At 33.8% G+C, this 26,330-nt stretch overlaps 1 protein-coding gene across 3 annotated transcripts in view; it reads left to right on the forward strand.

Annotated features, from left to right (window-relative positions):
* LOC123700220 (unconventional myosin-XVIIIa) overlaps positions 1 to 26,330 on the forward strand; it is a 162,767-nt gene that overhangs the window by 30,192 nt on the left and 106,245 nt on the right. The window contains exons 1-2 of one of the 3 annotated variants that reach the window (XM_045647371.1): positions 1,171 to 1,278; positions 13,963 to 15,042. The exons of 1 other annotated variant lie outside the window; for it this stretch is intronic. In XM_045647371.1, coding sequence (XP_045503327.1) covers positions 14,077 to 15,042 — 966 coding nt within the window. In that variant the 5' untranslated portion in view covers positions 1,171 to 1,278; positions 13,963 to 14,076. Of the gene's footprint in view, positions 1 to 1,170; positions 1,299 to 13,962; positions 15,043 to 26,330 lie in introns of those variants that run through there. One more of the 3 variants, XM_045647370.1, reaches the window with a different exon arrangement.

The following is a 26,330-nucleotide window of genomic DNA, read 5'->3' on the forward strand; positions in this document are numbered from 1 at the left end:
ATCCAAATAATGAAATTAAAGATGGGTGAAATTGTTGATGCTCCTGTTAATTGATATTAAATGGTGATGTCATTGTATTGTCTACCGTTCAGCCCAAGTTCAGCCAGTCTCGAGTGCACGATTGACATCTTCCAATTGTTTTATTGAGCTGTCTTCTTTGCACTTTATATGAACAGCTGCTGCTTAGTCATTGGTTAGGTTAACCCTTTCGTTTATAATTGAATTGTCCATAAAGAGCTTCTGAATTCGTTTTTTTTTTAGAATATAATGCTTTTTTCTAATTGTGGAATAGTATTTAATGTTCTGCGATCATTAAGAATATTTTATAGTAATCTGTATGTCTGTTTTTTTTTGTTTTTACTTAGTTTGAAAGTGACTAGCTTTGCCTTGCATTTCCAGACAGACACAGTTGACAGCATGTAAATATAGCCCATGTTACTTGGTGTTGATATAACTTTTAATATTGAGTACCTACCTAGATTATAAATTTACGCACGACCAGTATACCTACATTCAATTATTTTCTCTCTACAAGTTTTGTTTGAACATTACAAGAATGTTTATATCAATAAAATATCTACTGAATGGTTTGAATAATAGAGTTTACAAATGCTCTTTAGAAAAAATAGTTTTATTTTGATTGGAATGGAAGCAGTCGTACTTCGTTACCCTAAGCCGATGATACCGTAACCTTTGTAAGGTTTTATAGCAATTATTTCTGACCTAGCCATAGTTAGCTAATTAATGGGCTGGCAATTGTGTATAAAAGTCACATTTTCTGGGTTCCTAACAACGTTTACCATGTGGTATGTAGGTACCTACGCCAAAAAGGTGTATTTTTTCTCTTCTTAATTTCAAAGAAACACTAAGTAATTTAATAATACTTTTTATAATGCCAATTATAAGCGAATGAAAAATTAAGTTTCGCCGCTCATTTTTTTATTATAACGGAATTATGAAAGCCCGATCATTTAGTAACTGAAAGACATGTTATACCAAGCTAGACATACCTAATAAACGCATCTTTAATTGTCAAGGCTGTGAGAAATACATGCGTAAGAAAGCCTATGATATTACCACAGATATTACAATATCTCCACGCAATATTGTCACAGTGATTAGAAAAGGCCGCACACCTTCAAACTTATTGCTCGTAAACACTCTGTCGATGCTAAACAGTTGAAAACCGCGCCGCGCCCTAACCGCACGCGCACACTCGCGAGTCGATATCGAATAAAAAAACATCGATAAAAAATATCGATATTAGAATCGATACATGTGAGTGCTAGTGAAGTTTAGTGAGTTGCAAGCGGTTAATTATTCGGTGTAGATCGGCGATTAGAGTCCGTCAAGTTTGACAGCTTTTGGTAGCTGGGCTTTTGGGCCAGAAAGTACCTCATTGATATTATAATATAGGTGGTAGGGTGATAGTAGCAACATTCCGAGTGCAATTTTTTTTCTAGTGTTTAATGGTATTTTATAATATATCTTACATGAGCGATAAATAGTTGCTAGCTTGTCAAATTTGTTAGGTAATATGATAGGTTACCTCCTATTTATTATCTGATCCTAGAACTTGATCTTTGGGATGATATCATAATCAATCACATCGTAAAAAAATCTATTTTATATTTAAAAATTCTAGAATTATGGGAAAAATGAAGAACAAGTTTTTGAATTGTGTTGTTTATCATATTAAGTATTTTTATTTTTTATTGCCTATTCTTATGTTTAAGACTGACACAATGAAATGGAAAAACCTAAATTATGTGCAGATCACATAACATATACAAAGTTGTATAGTGTATGATGTTATTAATAGTTAATTTTATATAATATAATCTAAACATTGTGCTTTCCTTGATAACAATAAATTATGGGGCTAGGTTTGATACCACGTTCCCAGAAATTATTATCTTCAACCAACTTGAAATCATTTTAATATCGAATAAGATTTTAATGAGAAAATATCCACATAGTTAAGTAGGTATCGCAAAATTTTAAAAAGTTAAAGACGTATGTAACCCAAATGAAGTATGGACCCGATACGGTCACTAATAGCACAAAGCCCTCAGCTTCCGTATGAAAACCTTACGCACATTAAAAATTCGCACACCCATGTTAACGAGACAATAGCGAAGCATTTGTGTCATGAACACTTAAAATCAATAGCATTAGTGCACTGGAATCCAGTCCAGGAATCTCCATTCCATAATTGTGCATCTATAAAAGGGATTGGAATTAACCGATGCGCCGGCGAACTATTTTCGTAACCGCGCCGAGATTGACTGAGGAAGCCGAAGTGAACGCATACAAATGCATATGCACTCTGAATAATACATCACTTTGGAGGCATTTACATATTATCCCAGTTTTGAAAGGGTTGCGGTAATCCGGTAGGACACGCTTTTTTAAGGTTGTGGATGTGAAATGAACTACCTACGTATCTAATTCTATTTGTGTGGATGGATGGATGTTTGTTACCCTTTCACGCAAATACTACTGAACCGATTACGATGAAATTTGGTATGTAGGTAGCTGAAGATCCAGAATAAGAGATAGGCTATATATTATCCCGGAAATCCCACAGAAACAAAAACTATGCGGGTTTTTCTTTGAAAACGCGGGCGAAGCCGCTGGTGTGAATCTAATAGTCTTGCAAAAATTAACCTTAATTCTTTAACTCCTAATGACAATGTAATTTGCGGTTCGCAAATACAATAACGATGGATATAAAGCAGTTTTTAAGTATGCAAACAAATAAATAAGTGATTAATTATTAATGTTTCTCCCATTTAATGAATGTCGCAATCAATGTATTCGCAAAGGTCGTTTGCTAAAGCTTATTGATGTTTAATGATTTCCAATATGTTTTATTAAACAGTCGTTATATTGCGGCACTAAAACGAGTAAATAGCAAGCTACTTAGATAAGGTTTTTTAGGTCTGTTTACTTAAATTTCACTGAACTCAAAAGCAACCTACGCTTAACTATCGCATGTTTAATTTTAACTGAGGTGTCCTCTACTTTGTTTGGAAATTACATCATACAGTAATGTTCAGTTTTAATGTTCGTCTTATAATTCTTTAATACATATATTTTACATCAGTGTTAATTATGATTTATAAAATGTTAGAAAAAGAAAGGTCACAGATTTTGACCGGTAATTTTCTTCAGTTTATTTTTAATCGCTATAATTGTTCACAAAATTCAATTCTGATTTTCAATTATATCTACCAGAGAATAATCTCTGGAACCTCCAGCTTCACGCTATATCTAATAAGTAAAGACTGTTGAATTAACTAGTTCAATATAATAAAGGTGCAGAATAAAATTCATTCGCAAATCAGTATTCATTCGATCACATAGTATAATATTAATATGTAGCCGTGAACCACATGATGTGTCAGAGTTTAAAAACAAGAGTGGGCAGTGCGGGGGCGCATTGTTTTCACTTTCTGCTGATATCTAAATAATATTTTGATATTTCACGTCGATAATGTAAGCAAAAGAAATCACTTTCCATCGCGCATCGTTGATTCAAACAAAATATTTACGTAGCTTGATTGAACGCCCTTTGTTTTCATAGTTCTTATTAACATAAGTGTTAACTCTGTTTATTCTTCTTAGTGAATGCGGATTTTGTGAGTTTTATCTTAGATTCAGAATCTTATAAGGGTAATGCATTTTCCTTATTGCATACCGTGCTTGCATAAATAATGACCTAGGTCCTAGTGCATTATATTGCTTTAAACTTAATATTAGCTGAAGATTGTCTTATTGCAATATGAATGCTAATTAAGTAAAAATTAAATGTCTATTCTTTGCAATTTTGTCCAGTGCCTGATTTTTAGTACGAGTTAAGTTGTTTATTTCACAAATTTCTGTTAGCACCGCAGGATCATTCTGAGGTATACCTTCAACATTTACAGTTTATTTACCACTCAGTACCTAACTTTAGTCGTAGTCTCGTATAATTATGGTCAAACTCCGTTTTCAGCGCATTTCCTTGCTCCAGTGTTCCGAGCCGTTTATTATTGTCAACACCGCCTTGTGTTCGATTGGTCACGTCGATCGTGCCAACCGATGCTGTTTTAATGTAAATTACTATATCCTTAGCCTGTTGTGCCTCTTGGGCTTTGAAAAGTATTGTCTTGAGCATCACGAGTTCGCACTTGGCTAGAATATTAATTTAGACACATCTCCGGCCGTTTCTTAGAATTGTAGGTAGGTAGGTATAGGTTATTTCTGAGGATTAAGTTCCGTGGAAGTGTGGGTTTTATTGCTTTTAGGTGATGTTTTTTAATGATTACAATATTTTAAACTTTTTACTTGTTAGATATTTTTAGATTATTGCCTTTTGTGAAAACGAAACTTTATAATGTATGAAACGATGTATGTTTTATAATTTTTCTCTGCTAACATAGACCCTTCGATTCCGCACTTTTGCTTGAAATTTTCAATCAACTGCATTGGCAATTGAAACTACAAACATGGCAAAAGTCCATAACACTACGAATTATCTTCTTATATGTATATAAAAATGAATCGCAAAATGTGTTGGTAAGCGCATAACTCGAGAACGGCTGAACCGATTTCAATAATTCTTTTTTATTATATTCCTTGAAGTACGAGGATGGTTCTTATGTAGAGAAAACGTAAATATGTACCACGGGCGAAGCCGGGGCGGACCGCTAGTCTTTAATAATACTTTATCACTACCAGACTGTTAGGAGTAACTAGCTGTTAGCTAGCGACTTACATATCTAGACAATAGCTCTATCAATTGGTTAAATAATTTAACTGTACTCGTAAGACAAACGAAACAATCGTTGACATTTCAGATTGATTGATGTTTGGATTATTTTCGCAATACTGACAGTGTAATAATATAATTGATTCGATTTATACCACCATTATGTTATATAGGTTAGTCTAATAATGTTTTGCGTAAAACGGATTGCGATTTTGCATAATTATCGGGTTTTATAATCTATGTATTCACTGCAAAATGCTTCGAGATAGGTACCTATTATAAAACAATTTAGTTAATTTTAATAGAGCACTAATAACTAATAAGCTTCTGATATATACGTGAATCATAAATGTATATTATTATAACAATTATTTATTCATATATGTAACATAATAAATTGTCTTAGATTTGTAAAGCAAATCATAGCTTGGGCAGATAGTTCAGGATACATCGCCCATTTTTGCAAGTGACTACTATCAAGCTAATTTTCCGTTTGTAGCTTTATTTTGATGAGACACCGAATAATTTCGTGTACGAAAGTCTCGATTGTGGTAGCTAACAGAGATAACAAGGATAGAAATTTTTGATTTGATGGTTCTCAAATATTTATTACTAACTGAATTTTTTTTGTTCAATCTCAAGATAATTACCTAAATTATTCGAAAAAATATTTGTCCTACAAAATCTACGGTTTGTTCAAAGAGTCCCCCTTTCCAAAGTGTATCGATAACGAGGTCATCATAAATGATTACTAACAAGCTGATTTTTTTGTTTTCACTTAGTTAATGTTTATATAATTCAACAGACATCTTGTCCTACAAATTGCGTAATAAATATTTGAGAACCATCAAATCAAAAAATTTTATCCTTGTTATCTCTGTTAGCTCCCACAATCGAGAGTTTCGTACACGAAATTATTCGGTGTCTCATCAAAATAAAGCTACAAATGGAAAATCAGCTTGATAGTAGTCACTTGCAAAAATTGGCGATGTACCCTGAACTAAGAGCATAATAAGTACTTAAAATTATCTCTGCAATATAGTTTTACAATAAGTTAAGTGATTTTTTTGTCACTCCTTTTGTATACTTACAACAGTTTTTAAATATTAAATAAATTAAATGTAAACGTGTACGTGGATCTATTTAGGTACCTTAAAAAGATCGTCGTAGAACTTATAGGAGTTCTCCTTGTAGCAGAGAAATTTCAAACTCTGGACTAATTTCATATATCCGTTATAAAATGAAGTCATTCCCTTATAGAATATTTCCACTAATTGATAATACCAAGAAACTGAAAGAAAAGAAACTAAAAATAGGAAAGTGATCCTTTTAGTCACTCTTAGCCGGGGCTAAATCGTCAACACATAATTTATTTTGATGGTAACCTATGATATATAAAAGAGCTAGATACGTTACCCGCTCTCTATTTTGGCAAGAAAAAACTCAGGTAAGTGCCCGAGTTTCACTTAGTCACGCACCATTCAGCGTCGTGGCTGGACGTTCTTTTTATATTTTAATCGGCAGTTGTTATTACGAAGTACATGAGTGAGATATGTATTATGTCTCGTGCGTGAGAGTGAAAGAGAGAACAACTGTATTGGTGATAATGCGTTAGTAAGTAGGTATGTATTAATTACGCTGTTTTTTAGTGCAATGATGTTGGCGTATGCCGCGTCTACTAGTATAATAGGTCATTGATGGTAACTCGTTAATTTTGTCGTGTTTTGAATTATTTAATTTAACCGATTGTGTTGTTATTGTAGACATTTGATAACATGGAGAATTTAATTAGTAAAATATCGTTATTATACTGATTTTGAGCAGATTTGTTGTTTGTAGTGTCTTATTGTTATAATATATCTACCTACATTTGTTACTTTGCTACCTACAAATTTGATATTTTTTCAATAAACTAGATTTTTAATTATACAATTTGAATATTCATTTTTATATGTTTGGTTAACATCCACTCTAGGTATAGGTTATTTGATCGTAAAATTGTTTCAATATAAAATAAATAACAATTAAATATTAATTATCCTTAAGGACGCTATAACGTATTTTTACAAAAACACGCTGTTTTTCGGTACCATTTTAACTTAAAACAATTACACGTGAGAACATAGTAATATCTTAATTTAAAGATAATATATTCAGCTCTACGTTCATCTTATAAAAATTGTACGACGTCATACAAAATTGTCGCTGAAATACGTTTTTTCCATCACAATAAACGCATAAAATGCAAAAAAATGGGGTCTAAACCGGTACCATTTTAGGAAAATTAAGAGCCTAATCTATCTTCTTAACTATATCTTATTGAGGGATATATAGTCCTTTATATATGGTGTAATTTTTATGAATCTAAATCAAAATTTTATTTCAATAATGAGCTAAATTAAAAATACTTGTCGATTTCTTCATACATTTTGTTCTCGCAGTTCGTCAGACCGCGCTCAGAAGCGCTCTTGGAAGGACGGGTGTATCGCTCCTCGTGCCAAAAATAAAAACGAAATAAAAAAGGTTATTGTGCGTGCACTGTCTTTTTCGTGATTTGAAATATTTGATACTTTATATGAGTAAAGTTCTGTATAAGTTTCATATTCCAATTATTTGTAATTTAAAATTATGTTTTTAAAATTACCTTGCCTGAGATCCTCTTTTTTATGGGTTGTTGAATAGATTGGTGGGGTAAAACAATTCAAGATGGCGTCGACGAAAATTTGGCTTTTTTTCGTGATGGGTGTCATTTTCATAGTTTTTGGGGTAGCTATTACCGAATATGAGGTCAAAACTGAAATCCAAGATGGCGCCGACGAAAATTTTACATCTTTCGTCATAGGTGTCATTTTCATGGTTTTTGGGGTAGCTATTAACGAATATGAGGTCAAAACTATAATCCAAGATGGCGCCGACAAAAATTTTACATCTTTTCGTCATGGGTGTCATTTTCATGGTTTTTGGGGTAGCTATTAACCAATATGAGGTCAAAACTGAAATCCAAGATGGCGCCGACGAAAATTTTACATCTTTTCGTCATGGGTGTCATTTTCATGGTTTCTGGGGTAGCTATTAACGAATATGAGGTCAAAACTATAAACCAAGATGGCGCCGACGAAAATTTTACATCTTTTCGTCATAGGTGTCATTTTCATGGTTTTTGGGGTAGCTATTAACGAATATGAGGTCAAAACTATAATCCAAGATGGCGCCGACAAAAATTTTACATCTTTTCGTCATGGGTGTCATTTTCATGGTTTTTGGGGTAGCTATTAACCAATATGAGGTCAAAACTGAAATCCAAGATGGCGCCGACGAAAATTTTACATCTTTTCGTCATGGGTGTCATTTTCATGGTTTTTGGGGTAGCTATTAACGAATATGAGGTCAAAACTATAATCCAAGATGGCGCCGACAAAAATTTTACATCTTTTCGTCATGGGTGTCATTTTCATGATTTTTGGGGTAGCTATTAACCAATTTGAAGTCAAAACTAAAATCCAAGATGGCGCCGACGAAAAATTTGACATCTTTTCATCATGGGTGTCATTTTCATGGTTTTTGGGATAGCTATTAACGAATATGAGGTCAAAACTATAATCCAAGATGGCGCTGACGAAAATTTGACATTTTTCGTGATGGGTGTCATTTTCATGGTTTTTGGGGTAGCTATTAACGAATATGAGGTCAAAACTAAAATCCAAGATGGTCGTCGAATTTCAAGATGGCGTCATGGTAATACTGTCGCGTTATGGAGCAAGGCGGCGATTTTGGTATCTATGAATCTCGCCCAAGAAGTTTCACTCCTGACACGTTTTCTCGGCACACACGTTCTTTTTTATTTTATTCTCTTTGTTAAAATGTTTTAGATAAACTTTTTTTTAAATAAAGTTTAGCGAATATATTTAAAGAATATATTTAAAGTTAATAATATCTGTCAGAATATTAACATTATTGCCACAGAGTTGCGTTTTATATTAAATTTCTAAATATGCATTTCAATGTTCTTTAAAATTGTTTTTTTTTTAAGACTTTCTACAAAACTGTGGTTGTTAACGTTTTTGTTATTTTATTTAAGTTTACTTTAAAGGAGTAAGAAAAATATACCTAATTATCGACGGTTACATTGGGGATTTGGTAATAGCTGTCTCAAAAACTTTGAAAATGACACCCATGCCGAAAAGATGTAAAGTTTCGTCGACACCATCTTCGATTTTAGTTTTGACCTCATGTTGGTTAATAGCTACCCCAAAAACCATGAAAATGACACCAGTGTCGAAAAGATGTAAAATTTTCGTCGGCGCCATCTTGGATTTTAGTTTTGACCTCATATTGGTTAATAGATACCCCAATAACCATGAAAATGACACCCATGACGAAAATATGTAAAATTTTCGTCGGCGCCATCTTGGATTATAGTTTTGACCTCATATTGGTTAATAGCTACCCCAATAACCATGAAAATGACATCCATGAAGAAAATATATAAAATTTTTGTCGGCGCCATCTTGGATTTTAGTTTTGACCTCATATTCGTTAATAGTTACCCCAATAACCATAAAAATGACACCCATGAAGAAAATATATAAAATTTTTGTCGGCGCCATTTTGGATTTTAGTTTTGACCTCATATTGGTTAATAGCTACCCCAAAAACCATGAAAATGACACCCGTGACGAAATGATGTCAAATTGTCGTCGGCGCCATTTTGGATTTTAGATTTGACCTCATATTGATTAATAGCGACTCCAACTCCTTGAAAATGACACCCATGACGAAAAGATTTCAAATTTTCGTCGGCGCCATCTTGGATTTTAGTTTTGACCTCATATTGGTTAATAGCTACCCCAAAAACCACCCACATTTGCAAATGTGTTTGCTACTTAGGAAAAGTTCAGATTTAAAGATATAGGTAATGTGAATGTGTGGTAACGAATTTAATTTATTTCATTCCGACTGTTTCTCGAAATAACATACATTTACTAAGAATTGCATACAATGCCGGGTTTAATATATTGCCGGTAACATAATATTATGTATGATAATAATTCTTAAAAAAGTATTTTATACATTTCTTAAAAAGCTTCGATATTGTATACAATAATACAATTCATATTGAAATTGTTGTAAAATAGTCACACTTTTTTAAGTTGGTTGAATACACTAAAATACTTATAAGGATCGTACTAATAATAGTAACAAAATGCATTTTTAAAGTTCCCAGTAATCTTCTGGAATCAATTTCAATAAAAATATAAAAAAAAAAAATAATATCAAGTATGAAGATGGTCTATAAAATGGAATGCGCTATGTTTACGTCTTTTACGTGAGCGTGATGTTCCCGCGAACCACGTGGCGACGTTAGATACCTAAATTTGAGTAACGCAGATTTGTGACAGCGTCCTTATATTCCGATGTCGACCGTTGAATATATTATCCAAATGTTATTTTTATTCTGTACAAAACGTGTCCGCCGAAGGTCCTACACCTGTCCTCTAAATTTAGTGTTTTTACAGCAATATTTTCTTAGTATCGAGAAAGGCTTATCTTTTTTTCACATAACAATAACTATTAAAGAAACATTAACAAGAAATAATTGGTGTTAATACTGTTAATTACTTCTTGTTATGTTTATCGGCAAGTTGCTTAAAATTTTGGTGGAAAATTCGCACAAACTTCAAGTATCAAACTTCCTTAAGTATGCGAATAGGTACTTATATATCAAAGTACTAGCAAGACAATTTATATAATAAATTTCGCACGAATGAAACTATAATATATGAAAAACCGGCAGTATCGATATACGCTAATTGTTTTTAAGGTTATACATATTTCTTTGGTTAGGGACAAACTAGTTCAATATTTTAACATTTGCAATATACATTGTTTTCTTATACTAGAAAGAATTATTGATTAACACTAAGATAGCAAGTCTGTTAAAATTTAGGATTTTAGGGTATAAGTTTTGAGCTTATCGTTAAAAATATAGCCTTTAGTATCTATTCAAGCGAGTCTTATAATATCAGTAACAATATCAAGTGAGAGATAATGTGCCGCATTCGTGACGAAAACAGCATCACAAGATAACGAAGCCTCTTCGTAATGAAGTGATTAATTAATTACATAATTATTATAATTATTATCAAGCGGTGACGGTCACCTTGATCTTGCGTTTTGGCGCATTGGGTGTCACCTCACGGGCTTACGTTTCAATACATTGTGGTTTGTGTTTGTACATCTTATGTAAATGATATTGGAAACGTCTTATTTATTGTCTCTGTTATTGTATATTTTTATGGAACGTGTTTTAGACAATTTCAACCGGAGTTCCAAAACGTTAGGACTAGCATTGGAGACTCTGCTCCATTCAAAGCATATTTTTTTTGTTTAATTTAGTATTGCCGATGTATAATACCACTTCAGAGTTTAAACTGTAAACACTTGCCTTAAACGTAGTAAAATTCACGATTATAATATTTGATTAACGTAATACCAAAAAGTTTAAATTAATTTGAATAAATAATCGAGGTACAGAACATAACGTTAACTAATGGTTGGTTTGAGTGCGCTTGGCTCTCTAGATCATCAATATGGCTTAAGAAAATCATTAATAAAATTATCCATTAACAATTTACAACTTACCGAACGGCAATTGACTTGACAAAACGAAACTTGTCCAATTCACCCGCCTGCGAGGCTGAAAACGGGTTGTATTGGTTACAAGTTATATTTTAACTGTATGTGATGTTTCCTAACTGCATAAATTGTTAAAATCTAATGAATAGCGTGATTACGCTGCTCATTATGTTGTTAAAAGAAGTTAATTTCCTTCGAAAATTTGGTCGCCAAGTTTCCTCTGAGTTGTTCATGTTTGTAGAAATTCTTCATAAACGATCATATTATGTAGGATAACGATAGCACATGTAGGTGCTATTAGGGCCGATTTTTCAATGCTTGGATAAAACTTATTCGTCGAATAATGTATAAAACTACCATTTTAAAAACGTATTCTAATTGCCCGTATTTGACAGTTTACGTGACATTATAATATTATCGTGTAATACTTTATTGGACGGATAAGTTTTATCCAAGCATTGAAAAATCGGCCCTTATTTAGTTAAACAAGGTCTAGTAATGCTCTGCAAGTCTACCAGATTTAAAATTTGTCAGAGACATTACTATTGTCTCTTCTGTCAATCTCTATTTCTCCAACTTTTTAAGACTAAAAGAGCCGAGGTAATCTTAACACAATAATAAACAAAGAGCAAAACAAACACTTATATGTAGCCCAATTTAATTACTACGAAATGCAAGGTAAATAATACAACTAATTGACTATTACAATGCATGAGAAGCTTTGGCGTATGCGGTGTAGTGATTAAGTGTAGGTGGTAAGTATTTAGGTCACTATATATGTACATTCTTTAACGCGCGATTTCCATTGTTTAAATGGCTTCATATTGTTGTGAAGAATGCATATTTTGATTTTTTTCTGTGTGAATCTGAATACTATTTGTATGAGTAAATAAGTTCGAAATTGGCGCCACATTTTTTTTATCGATTCAATTAAAGAACTCGAATTTTGCATGATAAGTTTCAAGCTTACAATAACATGTTTCCCATTTAACGTTCTTTATATTATTATCATTATGTTTAAATGTTATTATTTCCCTGTATAATTAGGCTCGCTCTATTTGTCTTGCGATAACTCAATGTTGATGATCATGATTCTGTATATCATACGTGAATCATTGTAATCGCCTATACAAATAACTGTTTGTTCTAAGTTATTATCCTCGATAAAGTTCATACAGTGTGTACGCAGTGGTACGTTGTGTAATGACAATTTCAATATTATCGAATAGGTGGGATCTATGTCGCTAGACCAATTTGCATTCGGTTGAGTAACTCTGTGTTCATGTATTAAGACTTTATTTACACGGCCAGCGAACGAAAAGCGTTCAACCATTTAGATAAACTTTACGTATACAAATATGAACTGTGCCGGGCTTTTAATATAGTTTTTGGAGATTAATGTTGCCGGTTAAGTGGTTTTGGATGTTCTGTCGAGTTTGTTTTAATTTGTGGGATCAGTTTTGTCCGTTATCTTATTTAGGCGATTTGACTTCTTTTTCCAATACGTTTGAATAATATAGCTCGCACTATATAGAGGCAGTTCAAATATGCATAATTAAACCAACGTTAAGTGTTGCCAAATTCGTTCAGTTATTTATAAAACGACGAAATGTTTTCCTTTACATCTGTCCAATTTATAATCCCTATTTAGTAGACATTGTTTGCAAAAATCGTTTGTTTTTACGTGGAAAGAAAATTATACGTAAGAGAGCGGAGCCTCATTCCCACGGTCAGATGCGAGTTAAAACTGATAACAACAGCTCAAATATTGATAACGTGATAACCAAATTAACAATATCTCGAACGACAGAAAAGGTAGAATGGAACGCGCAAACTGGGAAAGATTCCTGCATGTAGATTGTAGGTAGTACTCATTGTTTTACTGCCTCAGGGTATGATGTTATATGCTAATAACTTGATGAGCCAAAGATTATAGATCATATCCAATCGCAAATAAACTTTAAATTGACATTTCATTGCATGCAAAGTAATCAATTCCGCAGAAGTAAACGTATTAGCTCCTCGTAAGTTAATGCTTTAATAATAGGATAAAATCTCGTATCTAGTAATGAATTATTATTATAAATAAGATGAATTATGCAACATTAACTGCGAACGTGTTTACGTATCTTGCGTCGTGGCATAGCAAATGCGGAGGCAGACATTTAGTCACCTTAATCTGATGGTGATGAGAATTACAAGTTACAACATTTTATTGCTTCATTTTTTTTAACCGCGTAAAACCGTAACTCGACAACCGTTCCATAGATTCTTTCTATACAGGGCATATACATATAACTATACGGCGCACGCAACTAATTTTGTAGGTATAACATACTTAAGGATTTCTGCCTTAGCATACTGCTTTTAATCTAATTCAATTATCGTTACTATAATGACAATAGCCCTTGCCCTATAACAAATGTTCGTAACAAAATTACATTGCACATTTGAATTTACGCGAATTCATGAACTGACCGACCGATAACAGCAAATCGTTAGTTAGTAATGAGACTTATTAAATATTTAACCGCTGATCTACACCGTTTCATGAATACATTATTACGCAGTGTACTAGAACTGTCATGATCAATCAGATCGATAGAAAATGAACTTTGATCTCGCAAAATGCCAGAAGTCCATTGAAATGCCCGCGTGAGAAAAGTAATACAGTGGCATTAAAAATGTTTCACATACAAGGACCTTTTGAGCAGTCGTTGCGAGGTGGTGATGAATTATCGCCCAATGGAACCAAAACGTTAGCAGCTCTAGCCAAGATTCACAAGCATTGCACTGGCAAAGCGCATGCACACGGATGTGTTGATAACAAAGTCAGCAGCCCTCTTGCAAAATCTGATTCTAACACAAGTTTACACTCCAAAAAATCGTTTAGAAATGATTGTATAATAGAAATTCAGGATCCTGCTAAAAATAGCGGTAGTATGGCCAAAAATGGCAATGGGTCATTTACGAAGAGTTTTAGCAACAGCACGAGTTCGTATGATGGGCATAGTGACAGTGATTCAGAAAATACATTTAAAGCCCGCCAAGAGACAAAATTGACTAGCCCAGGCGAGAGATTGTTTACGCAAAATACGAGAGCATCTTTAATGAAAACAGCTCGCATGCGTTATGCGGACGACAATACGGTTGTAGCTTTATATGATGAAGTGGATGGTGAAAAATGGAGAAACACTTTCACTAGAACTCCTTCGAGAGGCAGTTTTCGAGGACGAAAATCTGCTGCAGTGACTATAGAAGAAGTAAAGTCGGATGGCTTAAATTATGAAGATGATGTAATTAGTCCGGGAAGTGTTGATGAGAAAAAGAAAACTCCCACTCATAGTAAAGTTGCTCTTGTTCGCAAAGGCTCGGGGGGTACATTAAATGGAAAAAATAATATAAATGGTACGAAACCGCCGTGGCGTGGTGCATCAAAAAATGGCGTTCATACCGATCCATTTGTTCGTACACCGTCACTACGCGGAAGTATTAGGAAGAAGAAACCTGATGGCATCCCTTGGCGCAGGCTTTACGAGCTTGCGCTGTATAGAAGATATGGTGTAAGCTTCGCCGCCAAGGAAGCTGATACCGAACGCGCTCTTCTACGTCCATGGAGTGAACTATCGTCTCAACCAATGCCTTCAGAGGTGAGTAATGCATATTAGCTTCGTTACACATTTGGTAACAACTGATTACTGCTATAAGTTCTTATCGATTGCACGATTTCAAATATCTTTATGTGGAGAGAGGCAGTCACGCTATGCCGAACGGCTATTCCGTCCAGTTTATTAAGTTAATTGTATTTTATTGTTACTAGGATTACAGATAAAGGGGTTACGCCGTGTATAAATATCAGATGTTGAAATAGAGCAAGTAATCTTATCTCGCTCCGAAACGAGTTGACCCACCTATGTTTGCTTGCGAATGTTGTCGCACATAATATGTGGAAAGAATGGCGATTTTTATCTCCTTAAAAACTAAAACATTGTTATGCTTTTAAAATATTTTCATGTCCTTATCCTTATTTCTTTTAAAAAAGGAATATGGATTGAAAATTTATGAAGAAATGCTGATGATGTAGTTTGTCCAAAAAATTGTGTTCCTTCCATAGGTAACACCTACTAGAATTATATTTTCACTTTCACCATAGTGTAAAATCGAAATAGTTAGCCTGCAGGGATGATCTTTTAGTAATCTCGTAGTGAAACCGTATTCTTAGAGTTTCCATATACGGTGCGAGAAATGTGCGGCCACCGGCATTGTGCGCTATGGGGCTTAACTAGATGTGCGGCAAAACATTGATCGTTTGTATTTGCTGCGTAACTGTGAAAAGTAATAAGTTTGAGATATATGTAATTGAACAGCCTGTATAACGTTTAGTTTCTCAGTTGTGTATCCTTCTGTTGAAAAATATGCAATGAAGGACACAATTAGCACAATCAGAACGTTAAAACAATTTCTCTGTTTAACTATTATGTATTTAAAAACAATGTGCGTTTACTTTGTCTAATTTTTTAGGTTCTATTTTAAAACATTGCAAATATTTCACTTGGTGTAACTTTAATAAGTATTATTCTGTAATAGTTCCTAAAGAATGAAAAATAATTCAAACAAAGATCAATTTCATGACACATTTAATTTCACATCTGCTCCATAAATACGTAGATTTATACGAAGATTGAGTCCCACAGTCCATATGTACATTGCCATAACATGCGTTAACATTGCAAAGATTACTAAATCGCCAATGTCACTATGTTACAAGGCTCGCTTACATAATGCCGGGGCTAGACACGAATACTAATGAACTGCAGATCAAACACGCTTCTGATGCCGTGGCGGACTCGTAGGCGGTTGATTTATGGACGTTATTCAATAAATATGTCGAGAATGATATGCCTGTTAAGGTAATTTGCTGGATAAGTCGTCAGATGATTTTTCAGTTATAGCTCTATGTAAGTTTGTTTCAAGGGATCATGCATGGGCTTTGTCGGTAACCACAGAATTAACGTGATGTAGTGTGTATGTTATTTTTAAGGAATGTTTGAACAAGATGCTTTATTTAGATATTTAAAAATATAAAATACAGAAATTTCAAGTCAATATTCAAATTAAAATGATTTACCTTCACTTACTTCAGTATGACTCTCAATGCAAATATTTATAAAACACGAAGATTTTACGTTTCATTTGCACAAGAACTTGTTAAATTGTTCAATGTTGTTAGCGCATGGAATTAACGATAATAAAATTAAAGTACATAATAACATACCGGTATTAACAATACAATAGCAATGTCGTAACACCTCTGCTATGTTAATCTCACGTATAATTTGGCTCCTACATCTGAACAATTGTTAGTATGAAATTGTTAGACGCTTTATTGGTACCTAATAAACATTAATTTATTAGCATTGTTATAACTTCCGATTAAAAATGAAGGATAGTGTACACTCCTACTAATATAATAAACGTGAAAGTTTGATAGAATGTTTGGAGGAATGGAATTTGTTACATAGACAGAATTTTATAGATAAGCATAATACACTAGTTTACATCCGAGTACCGCTCGAGTGAAGCTGCGTTGTTTGTAAACAAAACCTTTATAAGTAAAGTAAAGAAAAATAGACATAAGAAATTAATGTTATAATGCTGCTCCTAAACAATATTTTATAGTGTTGTACACTCACCTTTGTACTGAATGCATTTAGCGAAAGTTGATACTTGATATTAAGAGATATGAAGAAGGCGCCGGCTTTAATAAATCCACTATAAATAAGAGTCTCGTAGGCCAATCCCTTCCGTAATTGCAATATTATGAGCACGGTTATGAGGTGACGGGGTTATGTTTTGAATATGTTACACGGTCGGCGGCTTTGATATGTCACAGAGTCGTAAATAAATGCTTATAATGATGAGAGGAGTGTCGGGAAACTGATACTTGAGACGTCGTGGACAGTTTTGTAATGAACACCGGACTATGATGTTTGAAGAAAGGTTTTTATATGTCTGTAGGAAGTTATGATGGTTACGTTTTCAGTTTTTTTTTTGTGATTAAAATCGTGATAGGTATTTCTGTTACTAACTTTGTGTGGAGCGACATTTAATGGTTTATTTTGATTACTAAGATATTTTTTATCGTTAAAAAGAAGATTCTATATATGTTAGTCCATAATACCTATGTAAACAGTAATTACAAAATAATATATATTGCAAATAACATTTCCGTATACAGGATGTTTTCAAATGCCGTTTTATCAGTCATGCACTCAATGCAGAGTTCCTAATCACGGTATTCAGAGTTTCATTGCACCGTATTTGCTGAACGGGAACACCCTTATATGGATTCGAAGCCAGTTATAATTATACGACTGTCACAGCGTTGAATATAATCAGGTATATGCATGCAAATAACTGCATGTATTGATGCGTAATCTTTGCTCTTGAATCGTGATGAGATTAATGTATGTAATTTGTTATGTTAACTGTGTTTTACTGAGCTATGTGTTGGTAGTTAGCTGCTAATAGCTGGTTATAACGAACACCTTGTATATGGATCACACTTGTAATTGAGTGTTTTGATTTCTGGCATTTCTTACAAGCTCTAGATAAAGACGGGTGACTTATTGGTAGAGTTGGAAAAGTGATTATCAATAGCTTTATTAATCGGCAAAGGGCATTTATAAATCAATCATTTAAACAAAGCCAATATTACTCCACATCTCTACTATTCTATATTTAATCTATAATTATATCTTGAATTTTGAACAAAGACCTAATCCAGCAGCGCTTTGTTGTAGAAATTAAATAGTCAAATCGGCATGATTGGCGCGATTTCCAATTCGACACAGACACCCTAATCCAGCCCGGGCCGAGACCAATCGCTATTTGTCGAAGCTAGTATTATATAGATTATTTGCAACGATGTAAAGCCACCAGCCAGTATTCACTTAACGCCCACGCGACGTTTCGAAAGTGCAGTGTACGCATTGACTGTACAAATGTATCCGAATTAACATCTTGAGTAGGAGTCTGGAAGCGTTTTTATCGAGCCCTTTGTTGAGGAAGTTAACAACAGCTGTCGTTGATAGTGCGATTTGGTATGAATTACATAGAACTGGACTGTTGAGTGGGATTCTAAATACATACATAATATATCCTACAAAAATATTTTGATATATTGTCCAATTTTTAATGTGATACCGTTAAGTGTATCTTTTGAAATGTAAAGATAGAACTGGCCCAGTACGAGTGGGACTCTTAATGCTATATCCTACAAAAAGATTTTGACATATTGCCCAATTTTTGAATTGATACCGTTAAGTCTTATCTTTTGAGATATAAAGCACAAGATAAATCTCTACAACTATATCCAATTAAATCAATTGGTGAAATTAAATCCTCTATGTGTTTATTTTGAGCAGATTTCAGAGTGCATAGTAATAAGATGCATCATGTGTACATAAACAAAGTACTCTCAAGTGTTGCCCTGAATCACGAGTGCTGTACCTGGAAGTTGAATATACTATAATTTATATTATCGTTAATTTTAGTGTCTTCCACGTTCCAGTCTTAATTAATATTCTGTCTTTGTATTGGAAATATTTTCGTTACAAAGAACATAAATCTTCATTAATGTTTAGAAGTTGTTTTGAAAAAGATTTATCTAATTACGTGTGTAGAATGCCAATTTCATTCCTTTCCCGTTTGAAACTTCCCGGTTGACCTGTTATGGATCTAATTGACATCAGAAATTTTTGTCTGATTTGTAAGTTTGCCTTATTTAATATCAGTTAGTTAATCTTTTTATAAAATGTAAATATTATTGTGTACTCACAACACATTATTAAGTAATTAAATATCCTAGACTATTAAATTGAACAGTCATTTGTTCCCCTACGTTTATCACACAATGTTTTGTTGTACCACAGTATTAGGTACTTTAAAACGGGAAATGCATCGCTGTCAAATGTTAAATAACAGGCATCCCAACAAGGAATAAATTATAAGTTCGGAGGGTTTTATATCATAGCTGGTGTCTAAATATGGTTACAATGGTCGGGAGTAGGAATACAAGCACGTCTCCACTTCCTGCCATAGCTTTATGTATTCCGTGGACGAATGGCTCCGTGACTGGATTAACTATAGAAAAGTTCAATGGTAAATGATATATCGTAATCTTGATGTGTTTATTATTTGCCCATACTTGTAAGGGGAAAGTTTGCGTTGATTATTGAGTTAATTGAAGTTGGTAAATGATGGATGTGTTGTTTGATGTTTGAAGTAGTGGACTTGATGATTCATTTGTTTGAATTAAAACATACACGACTGCATTTAAACAGAATTACTTACACAGCTGATAAGTTTCTAATGTCGCTAAACACGACACTCTTTTAAAATAAATATGTAACTTAAAAATCTCCGTAAATGTTAGCTGAATATAATGCTCTGACGAAGTGTCGTAGTGTAGCATAGCAAACTAAATCTGTGCACATTCTTTTATACTTACCATATTAATATGTTAATAAAGTCAACAGTATATAAATTTGTGCTGTATATTATGTACTTATTATTTTGCATTCGATTGGAAGCATATATAATAAATAACTTAAAGTTTCAATCATAATTTATTGATCTAGGCGTTTAACTGATGACTAACTAGTCTCTAAGATTTATAGGAATAGGTGAATAATATACTATAAGTAACATATATTTATTTGGAGGCAGTGATTTTGTATATGTATATGATGACATATTCACATAACATTGAATATGTGAAAATCTATTATTCATCAACGACTGATGCAATGAGTGCTATTAAGGGAAGACTAGTTTCCATCTCTATCGTCTAGTGCAAGTTGGTTTCTAAACGCAATACACGACCTTGTTATTTGTGTAAATCTTACATTATGTTACGAACTTACGAGTTACGACTAACTGTGCCCCGCAGTTTTAACTTCATTGCGACGCTCTTATTGGTCTTAACGTGGTGATATATAGCCAATAGCTTTTCTCGATAAACGCTCGCTATGAAACACTGAAAGAAATTTTCAAATCGTACGCGTAGGCAAATCCTGAGATTAGCGCGTTCAACCAAATAAACAAACTCTTAAGCCTTTCATATTTGTAGAGTTTAATATAGATGGGTAAAATAATTAATTAAGTATCTCATATTTATTATTGTTGCATAATGATTAAAAGAGGAGTGTGGAAAAAACATTTGTATTCGCAAATTGATTGCGGTTCGCTCTACATCCTGCGATAATAAGTATAAAAGTATTTCTATAACTAGGTATATTACCATGTTTTATTTGATAATTTATATATAAAGCATCGAATAATTTCATGGTAATTTATATTTAAAGTTGTGCTTAAAATAGAACTGCGTTGGTTTCTACAAGTGCAGATTAGGGCAGCTGTAAAACAAACAATATTATACACGTAGGTAGTCTTAATCATAGTAGGTTTTTTCATTGGGTCCGGTTGATGACAAACGTTATTTAGTCATAATATAGACGTTTAGTATTCATCTTGTGGCTCTAGTTCGCGATATTGTACACATATCAGAATTTTCCCATTTTCCGAAATGACGTAATTCTACTTCCGACAATTACTAAGAAGGACTTGTGTAATTGTGTATAGTAAAATTATTGTCAATTTATGATCAATACTTACAGTAAAATAGCTATTTTACAGGAATGAACTACTCAAATCTTAGATTAAATTCCAACAGTATACACAATTTAGTTTCAAATAGTTGACAGGCGGACAGAAATCCGGTCGCAGTAACTAGTCAGATCAATGTTAATAGCTCCTAACATTTAATGTCCATTGTTTATTTAAGACTTATCTAATTAGAACTATGTTTCAGAGTAATGTAATTTAAATTATAACTCTATTACGAAACGTAATCTATGGATTCTACAAATAAAATAAAATAATGGATTTTACATAAAGGTTTACAAACTGAACAAATCTATCATATGGAGCTAATTTGTTTGTATATTCAGTTAATAAAAACTTTTTCGATATTTCGATAAAAAACAACACTTTTACCATAATATGCCGCAACCAAATAGCCCTTTCCCAATGTACCTATTAACTTAATTCAATATCAATTTTCATTTTCTATTTGTGCACATTTGAATACATTAAGTCGGTCAACATGAGATGTGTGTAACCAACACATCTGCTTAGTAGTAAAACGAGGCAGTAAAGACATGGCCTAGTTTGTTTGCTAAAAGGGAAGTACGGATTTTTAAAGGGAGTTTCTATTTGTGACGTCATAAAATCGGGTTACTGTCGGTTTCATTGGTCGGGAATGATTTATGTGTGTTCGATTTTGGGCAAATATTTTCTTAAAGACACATTAAACCTAGTTTCAAAATGTTATAGATAATATTCATTAGTAGGAGTTTATTTATATACTCTTAAACTAAGATGCATAAGTGTATGTCTACCTACTGCTTCTTACAAAATACCGCATCGTTACTTACAAAATCGATAGGTCAAAATGCGCAATGTAGGAGATATGCGAGCCACGTCTTATGTTTTTGCCAAGTCACACGACGGCTACCGAATGATAATTGATTTGTAATTCACAAGGACTCGCCAATTCTCATGTAATTAAGGTAGGTAAATGAGAGTTATAGCATTAGAATGGTGATGAGTAATTTGAATTGTTTAACTTGCCAAATGTAAATGCAATTCTACGTGATTTCTTTAGCATAGAGAAATTTAAACTGAAGATAGTACACGCAAATAATCAAGAATATACGTACGTTAACATTGATAAATTCCGCCCTCAATGATTAGAAAATATATAAAAATATATCTTATTGTAGTATCATGATAAACGACTGTGTTTACACCTTATAGCCGATGCTGTTAAATTATATAGCCAGCTTTATTATGAATTGTCCCCAAGGGGTGTTCGCCATTCTTTACAACGTATTTCGCGGTTCGCAGCAGGACATAAACTGTGCAGCTGATATTCAGCGCTGTAACTAATGGCAGCGCTGTCCGCACGCTGGCTATCTGATACTCTTGTTTATTGTGTCACACTGCTTTGTTTACTGCCTTTCGTGTATCGAGAAATTAACATATTTTACGGGTAAGGTTTAATTTGTGATAGTGATATCGTGTATTGCTTGATTTGATTGTGTTATGTGAAGTGGAGTTTTGCTTCTAATAATAAACTAAATTAAATAATAAGGAGTACAGTATAGTAGCTTGCAAAAATTTGTTATCCATACTGTTTTGTATATTGTTGATGTTGGTTTTTAATCATAATAAATATTTAACAATAAATAGACGAAATAGACGATAGACGAAGACGGTTTACTAATAATACCTATGTGACGTATGGAAATTCCTAAGTATCATTTTCTGCGTCATATCATATCAATGAATGACGATTTAATATCTTTTGTTGAGTAACAATAAACTTGCAATTAAAATAATTGATCAATAGCAGGAATTACGGAAACGTTCAAACTTATATGTACCTATGTTTATTGTATAATTGCGTGTAACATAACTTGCGATTTGTGCGTAGGTTTAAAATGGATAACTATAGAAAATTCGCTTCCTTAATCATGTGTTATTTGTGTGGGTGAGGGCCATTCGTCAGATTAATTCATCGACAAGAGACACGTAATTAAAATAGAATGTCCTCAAAACATATATTCAATTCTTTGTAGTAGCTAGTTGGCTATAACAAGGCTTCTAGTTTGATTAAAAAGAAAAATGTGATGGTTCTATAGTTGGGTACTGAGCATTTGCAATATTTTATATTGAAATTAATTCGATGAGAGTGCTTTTATATTAATTGTAACTACCTACTTGTAGTCATTTTCATTTAATATTCTGAGAGGTAATTTTGTTACTTTATAAAAACTTTAAGAATAAATGATATATCAAGTGTATTTATTTTCGAAAAGCAAATATTTATGATATAATTAAATGGATTACTCCGTTTAATTCGTTTGTTTTTGTCCATATTTTTTATAAATTCTACAGTAAATCCAAATTAATACAAGATGATATCATACCTTTTTAATAATTTTAATTAAAACAATTACATTCTCAACTATGTCCAATCAATAAGTACATTAGTATGCTTTGTTGACTAAGGGCCGATTTTTCAATGCTTGGATAAAACTTATTTGTAGAATAATGTATAAAACTGTCATTTTAAAAACGTATTCTAATTGCCCGTATTTGACAGTTTACGTGACATTTTAATATTATCGTGTAATACTTTATTGGGCGGATAAGTTTTATCCAAGCATTGAAAAATCGGCCCTTAATCTAAACTATAATTCAATCCACAAGACAATATTTTATGATTGACCTAACTTGTATTCCGTGACTAGTCGGCGCTTGATGTGATCATTTTGTAGACATTCTGAGTTAATTTGCGTAAAAGTTGTTGTAAGCGAGCGATGCAATTGATTATGCATGATTTGCAATGATACGATGTATGAGAAAATTTTTGCACAATCGATTTTAATGGTAAATAACAATGACCTGTTATACTAGGTAAATAATGGTTAAAATTCATTAAATATAGGTACAATAGTGTAAATAAATAGCTTTTATGAATGGTTTTCTTTTTTAATCGATTGGCAAGGAATTCCTTTCTGGGTTGTAACGATGTTTGACATTGCCGTGATCACATAATCGGTCGTTAAAAAGTCTTACAGAATTGTATTCTTCACAGCATATCCTTCATTAAAGGCCGAGTAACGTCTCTTTATTCCTTTACCGAAACCTGTGCCAAATCTCAAGTTTTACTAAATCTATCACTTGTATAGTAAAGCAATTGGATGTGATTGACAGTAGAAGTTGTTGAGGATCGTCAGCATTTGTTCTTGATATGTCTATTATTATTCTATCAAAGCCAATCTTCGCAATAGGGTGCAACTATCTTGGAACTATCAAACTATTCTCGATATCTCGAATCAACAAACCGGTGTTCCAGTTTCTTGTTTATATTTGACAATTTCATTCAAAATACATCTGTATTTTTGCCAAGTTAATTTTCATACGTCCTTAAACGACTCGACAAAACAATAGATAATTTAATACTTATACAAATGTATGTAGCAATTCTATTTAGACGTCCTTGTTGTTACGTAACGTGCAAATGTCTACATAAAATATACATAAATTCCCGCTGTGATCAAGGTCATACAAACTAGAATGTATTAAAATATTTTCAATTATTTTGCGACGAATTTAAAGCTCTGATCTTCTAGGTGTCTGACCCACGTGACCTTTTTGGCTAATGACTTGTGATCACACTTATGGAGACAATCGACTCCGTTTAAAATTTACATTTTTATGTATTTACATTATTATTAATATTAAGCGTATTTAATATGAAAATTAGTTGATGCGGAGTAAAATGACCTTTATATCTGATGTTTTGGAACCTGTATTATGACTTACTTAAGGTCCTATGGCCCCTATGTGGGGCAGAGGGCGTCCACAGTGCGCCGCCATCGCGTTCGGTCTTGGGCTACGCTCTTCAGCTCCGGCCACGTCAACCCAATCGCCCTAGCCTCCGCTGCCACGGAACGACGCCAGGATTGTCTAGGACGGCCACGCTTTCTTTTTCCTTGCGGAGTCCACTCCAGGGCTTGCCTGGGTATATGTAAGGTGTCCCTTCTAAGAGTGTGACCAATCCATGTCCATTTACGGCGTAAGATTTGGAGGAAAATCGGTGTCTCGTGGCAGCGTTCCAATAGTTGGTCATTGGAGATCTTTTCAGGCCAGTGAATTCTCAGAATTTGTCGGAGGCAGCGGTTGATAAAGACCTGAATTTTCTGCGAGATATCTTTGGTGACTCTCCACGTTTCACTCCCATATAAGAGGACACTCTTAACGTTGGAGCGAAATATTTTAAATTTCACTCCACGTGTTAGCACTTCCGACTGCCATATGGGACGTAGCTGCGCGAAGGTTGCCCTAGCTTTGGCGATTCTCGAAGTGATGTCCTCTTCGGTACCTCCAGTATTGGACACAACACTACCAAGATACGTGAATTGCTGGACACGCTTTATTTGCTCTGGTCCCAGCGTCAGCGGTTGCTGATTTGTACCCTCAGTGCGCATTTCCTGGGTCTTCAGGATATTAATTTTGAGTCCACACAAGGCAGCTTCACGTTGGAGGTCGTTTAATTTAGACTGCATGTAGATTGTACCTTAACATTTCGTGTTCTGCCTGTTCTAATCTGCTGTCATCATAAAGTGTTCGTACATTCCAGAATGCAATTCGTGTCCGTTTTTTCATGCCAAAGGTCGTCGGTAAAAGATCGGTCCGGTTTTGCACTGTGTTCGTTTCGTAAATCATTTGGTTTCGGACAAGTAGGTGATTAGCCCACTGTGTCCTAGACTGCTGGCGGGGTTGCCACCTCAGAGTCAGCAGACTGACTCGGTTTGTTTCGGGTTACCTCCCTTCGGTGAGCGGTTCTGTTTTCGGGCGCAGAACCGCCCGGTGCCCTGTATCCATTAGCAACTACAGCACTAGGTAGTGGTCGCGCGGCGGCGCAACTGTAGCAGTTCCCAGGGTGGTCGACGGGGACGCGGATGCCTCGGACTGGCTGAGATTCTGCTCAAACTCGTGTTCCACTACTAACACAGCAGATGGTTTCTTGGCATTTTAAAGGGGTAAGCCTGTATCACCCATCCAGGTTCCCACCAAGACCATATCTCAGCTTCCCACCCCAACCTGTATAATAAATTTGTTAATTGCTTATAATATTATTAAGTTGAATTCTTGTACGCGTAGGGCGTAGGCAGATGTATAACAGCTATCTAGCGGAAGTGTAAAATAATAATTATCATTAATGATATAATCGTTTTATTTGCCACATTCATTTGTAGCTGAATATCTTACTTCCTCGTGATGCTATAAATCGGAAAGTTAA

This window comes from Colias croceus, chromosome 19 (assembly GCF_905220415.1).
Source record: "Colias croceus chromosome 19, ilColCroc2.1".
In the NCBI taxonomy this organism is placed as follows: Eukaryota; Metazoa; Arthropoda; class Insecta; order Lepidoptera; family Pieridae; genus Colias; species Colias croceus.